Below are 6,971 nucleotides of genomic sequence, written 5' to 3' on the forward strand. Positions count from 1 at the left end.
ACGTGGGTGTTAATAAAAGACAAATAATTATAGTAAAACTCATGTGCATATTTTTAATTTTCAAAAATACCAGAAGTATTAATAGGTATTTCGGGGAAGAGGCGGGACAAAATTGGGTGTCAACAATAAGTAATGCTGCTATTTAATTGGAAGTTGGAAGAAATAATTAGGTACTATCAATAAGCTCAAGGTGCCGTGATCCAAGCATACTTCTGGCAATAGCTAGAGCTAGATCATTGCCTTGAGATGCAGGAAATTTATCAAATAAACATTCATGCAATATAAATGAATTGATCAGAGGGAAAGAACGGACAACAATTTCTATGTAATCTTTAGCAATCAAGGTGAAGTAAGGGATCAGAGACAATAGTTAAGTTTGAAATGAAGAGGGTGGTTAGGGGCAAGAGCGATAGAGAAGATGCAAGGCCAACATATTTGTTTATTAGAAAACTTCCTTAACTTCTTAGAAACTTCATTATGCTACTTGAGTTAGTTGGGTAAAGATGAAAAGACAGGACACTAGTAGTAGTATATTTTGTTGTGTAACAGTAATAGAAGTAATACATGTTGTCACAATATTAGTAATAGTAGTTGATGTATGCAACCTCAGGAGTACTGCAGTCTAGAAAGGTTCTAGTATAGATATGGTGTAAAGTTCTTAAGAGTTATTTCTCATCTGTTTTCTTTTGAAACAACTAAAGTGTTGGTGTGTTTACAGGATTATAGCAAGCTAGCAAGAATCCAGTCTAGAAAGGTTCTATTAGATATAGTATAAAGTTCTTAAGAGTTATTTCTAATGCCTCTTAATTCAAATCCGCTTCTATGAACTTTGTACAACTGGTCTCAACTCCAAAATTGAAGACGAATGCTGCTGTAAAACTAATAAAAGTAAGCAGTATTTCTAAATATTGGGGAGATTAATGAAACTTGAAAAGAAAATTGAATTTCTCACAGGACTTCCCAGTAGATGTCTACTCTAACTGTATTCAATCAGCAAACACCTGGAGTACTACTGTTTCATAATCCAATGGCAAAAAGAAAACCTTACAAATCCACAACTCAAATAAAAGCTCATAAAACCGAGTAAATGGATTTAGCCATAGTAGTCAATAAAATCATCATAGACTCGATGACCTAGGCTGGTCAAAGAGAACCTATGGAACTCATCATCATCATAAGACGAAGACTCAGTAACTGCATCGGGGTAGTCTTCATCATGATACAAATAATCCCAAATTTCAGCATTGAGTTCATAAGAGGAATCATGAGGGTCCTTCAGGTATATAATCAGTTGTTTACATCTCCTTCCTAAATCTCCTTCATCAAGATGGATTATATAACAATGATGTAAGTCAAGCGACTCAAGGTGTGGACAGCCATCAAGAACGGCATGCAGACCTTCATTTGACAAGTCCTTAAAACTCGTTTCATCAATCTTCCTTTGTTTCTTCTGTCTTCTATATATCTTCCTTTGGTTTCTTCTTCATTAATTTCACCTGAATCTAACTCTGTACAATGACCATTTTAAGAGTGGGAGATTATTAGAGTTGGAAACTTGTCTTCTATATATCTTCCTTTGGTTTATTCTTCATTAATTTCACCTGAATCTAACTCTGTACAATGACCATTTTAAGAGTGGGAGATTATTAGAGTTGGAAACTCAGTATAACACGTAATCATAAACTCCCTTTAAAGATTTAATCTATCTAACTTCAACCAGACAACCTTTGTTGAGAAAGGGTTAAAAAAAAGTGTTGTTAGAGATAATCGAACCCACAACTATAGGCTCAATAGTAGGCACCTCAGCCACTAGGCTAAATTCTCCAATATATTAAGGGGATGCAACATTAATATTTATACATGAATAAACAAATTGACCCCTATACATGGTGCAATTTTCCGACGAAGGGGGTTCGATTGACACCCCTTGCACCCCTAAAATTCCGCCCCTGAATACCAGTAATCTGTTATATTTCTAACAGATTTCTATCACAAATTGTCCCAGCATTAAAGAACAAACATTTCGACCAAGGTAATTTATATTATAAGAGATTAATGCTGTTGTAGAAGGCATTGGCTAAATTTTACTTCATCTATAGCAATCTGGCATAAATAGAACTTACCAGTCACTGTTTATCTAAGTTTTCAGTTCCTTTATGTTTCTATACTATCTAGGTTGCTTTCTTTTAATTTGTTAATGGATTAGGCCTCTCAAGATGTTAAGATATCATTCACTTATTTATCTACTGAGTTCCATTCTTGCCGAAAACTAAGTAGATAAATAAACGAGTTCAATAGAAATATTAAGGGTGTGAAGATTGTTATACGCACCCTTTCACAGAGCCAATACATCATAATAAAAGACCCTAATATGACCAATCACGTGTAATAAATCATATGAACTACTCAATTTTACCTATCTTATTACAATCAAACAATGTACCAGGAATTATGCACCAAACATTTTCATCAAAATCAATGAGAATTCTCAATCATTGGTAAAACATCTAATGGCCGTTGAAGATTCATTCTTTAATTATTTTACTTACCTCTAGTTGATTGTGTCAAAGGCATCAACTTTAAGAATGTTGTTTCCCAACTCCTCCTCTTGATCATTTTGGATCTTCTTAGCGACTTCCACAAGGGAAGGAGTGCATCCCCGTAACTCAATTCGCTGCAGTGTCATACTATCTGCAAATGCTTGAGGAATCTCTTGTAAGGAACGACACTTTCTGATAATTATGGTTTCCAGAAGTGGGAAAGAATCATCGGTGGACTTCCAGTATTTAAGATCCCTGTTCTCTAGGAGCAAGAATTTCAATTTAGGAAATCCCTCTTCTGATACTTCCCAGACATTTTCCCCTACATGCTCCCAACCAAAGGAGAAATTAACCTTCAATTTGAGCACCTCGAGTTTGGGCAACTTGCTAATGATTGTCATGGCCTTCCATGGTTGATAAGCTCCTTGAAGTGTCAGCTTCTTGAGATTCGGTGGGAAAGAATCCGGACATGGAACTGGAAGCTTATGACGCAAACCATCCTTGTCAGAGTCGTATACTACGATTTTTAGTGCCTCTAGCTCAGGTAAATATATAATATTATCTAGGGATTTGGGCTCACGACAAAAGTAATCAATTATGCCACAAATTCCCAATTTTTTCACTTTTTTAATCCCTTCAAACATTTGTTTGGTGCAACAATCAGGACTCAACCCATAAATACTTTGCAAGTTATCCAAAACCTGGTACCTAACGTCATCGGCAGATAACTTTGGAGGAGAACACAAATAAAAGCTTTGAAAGTGGAGATGCCTCAATTGAGACATTTTCCATGTTCCATTTGGTAGGTAAAACCAACTTGGTTCACTTGTCTTTATTTCAGGAATAATAAAAGTTTGTAAATTTTGAAGCTTATAAACTGGTAGATATCGACCCGTGTGCAAATACCCGATAGCCAAATATCTCAAGGAAACCAGGTAAGATAATTCCTTAGGGAAACTACTCAAGCACAATCGCTCCAAGTCCAATACTCTAAGAAGTTTGAAATGGTTTAGTCCAAATTCAATAGTACCGGACCAAATTTTACCCGAAAGAAGATGAACAGAACGTGTTTTACTGTAAGTAAGAGAGGAAGAAAAACAACCTTCCTCTAAATAATATGAAACCCACCGACGATCTTGAATAATACTTTTGGGTTCAGAAATTGAGGGATTTGGAACGAACAAAAGATTCTCGCTTTCAGCTTCTCTCAAGCATAAATCATGGAGAAGATCATGAATCCTACATGTCTTGATATTTCCATCCAAACTATGCTTGCTAACAGCGATTAGACTTTTATCAATAAGATCAAGTAGGAGATTAGCAGCCACTTTTTCCCACTCCCCAAGCCCCCTCGGCTCGAAGAGTCCTTCTGCCATCCACAATTGAATCAACTTTTCCACAGAAATTTCACTAGCTTTTTTGAAAACTCCAAAATACAGAAAGCAAGCTTTCAAGTGTGAAGGAAGATGCTTGTAGCTCAAAGCGAGCACTCCTGAGCAACGTTGATAATCATCAACGTCTACTAATGAGCTTACACTTTGAGCTACTTCATACCACTCGTGCAGCGTCCTCTTCCTAGAAAGAGACCCCGCAACCACCGAAATCATCAGTGGTAATCCTTTGCAATTTTCTACAACCACCTTTCCGACACTCTCAAATTCAGCTGGACAATCTTTTTTGCCAAACGCCTTTTGGCAAAACAAATTCCAACTTTCCTTTGGCTCTAGGAAACGCATTGGAAAAAGTCCCTCGTGAGAGCTAGCATATTGAGCAACGTTAATGTCCCGAGTAGTCAACAATATTCGACTTCTATTACTGTTTTCTGGAAACCATAGTCTAATATTATCCCAGGCATCGCTGCTCCATATGTCATCTACAACAATCAAATACCTTCTTCTCTTTAAACTTTTCTGCAAGCAATCAGCTAGTTCTGCATCGTGTTTCTTATCAAGCTCTTCATTCACGCTAATAGCCTCTTGAAGGAGGGATAGAAGCATCTTTCTTATACTATAGTCCTCGGACACAGTAATCCATCCAAGAAAGTCAAAGAAGCTCACAATTGAGGGATCAGAAAACATCTTTTTGGCAAAAGTTGACTTACCTATGCCGCCCATTCCAACAATAGAGATGACTTGCAGTTGAGATGAGCGTCCGATAAGTAGATCTAGCATGCGCTTTCGTTCATTGCTGTGCCCCACCATGTCCTTCTCAAGGGTTGAAACATGCAATCGTGGAGAAAGCGAACGATTTCCAGCTAGCAAATTGTTATTCCTCCTCTGCAGATTGATGAACTCTTTCTTCACAGAATCCATGTCTTGTATAGCCTGTCGCAAGATCTTAAGAAGCCTCTCATTTGCCTCTGTTCGAACCTGTTCATCCTTCTCCATAACCAGTAATATTTGAGATTCGACTTCGTGTTCCACTTCATTTGCTAAATCTTCTACCTTTTCTTGCAAAACCTTCATTGGTTCATCATCAGAATTGTCAAGAAACTCTAGCACAGAGCTGACCTTCTCGTAGAGTGATTCCAAATGTTCTTTGTGGTCCTCTTCAAGGTGTAATAAGTCGGATTGGGAAATCAGGTGTATTGTTCCCATCAGAGAAGTTACAGCAGCATAAGCAGCCATCTTTCTTGCTACAATTATGTGAATGAAGAGACTAACAGAAAGTTGGCACACAGGGAAGACTTCTTGTCGAGGAAACAATGTGATAGGGAGAGAAAGTGGATCGAATGCCTACTGAGCTAGCGAGTAAGATGTAGGTTCAACTGCCAATAAATAGACTATATGTATAGGTGAGAGGTCAAATATTGTAAGTTCGGAGTGGAGATTAATAAAAAAAAAAAAAAAAATCTTCACCCAAAAAAAAATATATATAATGATAGACAAGTTTGAAAACTACTGAGAAAGCTTTGTTTAAATATGGAAGAATTTTGCACAATGGAAACGGTAAAATATGATAAATAGGTGAGCGTAATTTCTAAACAATTTTAAATTATAAAATTTACTTGACATAGTTTACATTATTACCTATTTATAGAACATAATTAAATTTTACAATAATTATATTTAGTAGCTAAAATATAACATATTTATTTCCTATAGCTATGACCTTTTTACCACTCATCTGATAACTTTCCACACCCCTAAATTTAAGCCAAAAAAAACGTCCATCTCTCCTATCCCCCTAAATACACGCTATTATGCCCAATATCCCTTAATTTCCTCCAATTTCAAATCAGTTTTAAAATAGTTCAACTTCCTTGTTTATCTCTAATTAACTACTCATTAATTTCACTCATAATTCAAATCTAATTCCCAAAAAAGATAAGATTCTATACTGATTTTTACGTTTCACTGTGTATTTAACCTATATTTTCGTTTTTTTTTCGTTACTTCCCGAATTTTCAATTTCTAATGTTTTGGATTGATATTTTAATAGTTGTTTTTCATATATATTTTGGCTATATTTTAATTGTATTTTGATTATTATGTTCAATATTACTTATTTTAATTGTACACTAACTTATGCTTATTCAAGTCAAAATAATTTGAAAATTTCAAGGAAAAATAAATAGAAAAATTTCAAATAACATAATGTTTAGAATGTTCTTCTTGCTTGATCCTTTTCGCCAACTTAAATTAAAAAAAATCATCATTATTAAAATACATAGCTCATTTTATAATTATTGTCTCCTAGCACTTAAAATAATTGGAGGTAATATGAAAACATGAATAGGTCCAAATTTTTATATAATTGTATAAAAGAAATCAGGTACTTTATAAACATTCTAGGGAGGGAAAAGGGTCAAATATATCCTTCTACTTTAGTTTAATAGTTAAATACCATCCGTTAATCAAAATAGATAAATATATTTTTTTCGTTAGTCAAAGTAGGCAAATATACCGTTTCCGTTAAGAAGTACACAAATATACCTCTTAGTTAACAGAATCCCTAATTCCACATTAATTATCCGATTTAACTTTAAAAAAATCATGCCCCACCCGCCTCACCCGCAAATTAAATTATTTCCACCTAAATATACCCACCCAAATATATCATTATCTTTTAAACATTTAATGTTAATCTTGATGAAGTTCCCTAGAGCTTAACTAATTAAATTTCAAATTGAAATTTACTATTGCCTTCCCCTACTGACTTAGTATTCAGTGTGTCAGTTATACATATGTTCATGTGCGCACATGCTCTCTTCCCTCAACCATGTATAGCGCTGCTATTTTCCTGATAAATGTTACTACTTAAAACTTATACTCGGGCCGAGCTCACATGCAATATGTTTTGTTAATCAGTTGGCATACTTCTTTTCTTTAACATTTCACTCTCTGACAGTTTAATTAATTAAGGGATGTACGAGTTTACCACGCCCCAAAACAAAAATTTTCTTCTCCCAGTCAAATGCACATGTTGATT

General features: G+C 35.1%; 2 protein-coding genes across 2 annotated transcripts; both read right to left on the reverse strand.

The window, feature by feature from the left end:
* Positions 1–1,059: 1,059 nt before the first annotated feature.
* On the reverse strand, positions 1,060–3,427 carry LOC132612362 (putative late blight resistance protein homolog R1A-3). The gene is made up of 2 exons (XM_060326640.1): positions 2,550–3,427; positions 1,060–1,508 (listed from the first exon to the last, which is right to left on the reverse strand). The coding sequence occupies exon 1, from the start codon at positions 3,323–3,325 to the stop codon at positions 2,552–2,554; it is 774 nt and encodes a 257-aa protein (XP_060182623.1). The 5' UTR covers positions 3,326–3,427; the 3' UTR covers positions 1,060–1,508; positions 2,550–2,551.
* Positions 3,428–3,501: 74 nt separating this feature from the next.
* LOC132612255 (putative late blight resistance protein homolog R1A-10) lies at positions 3,502–5,167 on the reverse strand. The gene is made up of 2 exons (XM_060326560.1): positions 3,643–5,167; positions 3,502–3,530 (listed from the first exon to the last, which is right to left on the reverse strand). Exons 1-2 carry the CDS (start codon positions 5,165–5,167, stop codon positions 3,502–3,504), a joined length of 1,554 nt encoding a protein of 517 aa, XP_060182543.1.
* Positions 5,168–6,971: the final 1,804 nt, after the last annotated feature.

The sequence above is a fragment of the Lycium barbarum genome, chromosome 9 (genome assembly GCF_019175385.1).
Source record: "Lycium barbarum isolate Lr01 chromosome 9, ASM1917538v2, whole genome shotgun sequence".
In the NCBI taxonomy this organism is placed as follows: Eukaryota; Viridiplantae; Streptophyta; class Magnoliopsida; order Solanales; family Solanaceae; genus Lycium; species Lycium barbarum.

Bases quoted from the DNA above. Each gene is read 5' to 3' on its own strand.
- LOC132612362 (XM_060326640.1), bottom strand. From the start codon at position 3,325: ATGTCTCAATTGAGGCATCTCCACTTTCAAAGCTTTTATTTGTGTTCT.
- LOC132612255 (XM_060326560.1), bottom strand. From the start codon at position 5,167: ATGGCTGCTTATGCTGCTGTAACTTCTCTGATGGGAACAATACACCTG. The intron at 3,531-3,642 runs GTTGTTTTTCTT...CAAACTTCTTAG, and splicing joins TTCATATTATTTAGAGGAAG to AGTATTGGACTTGGAGCGAT.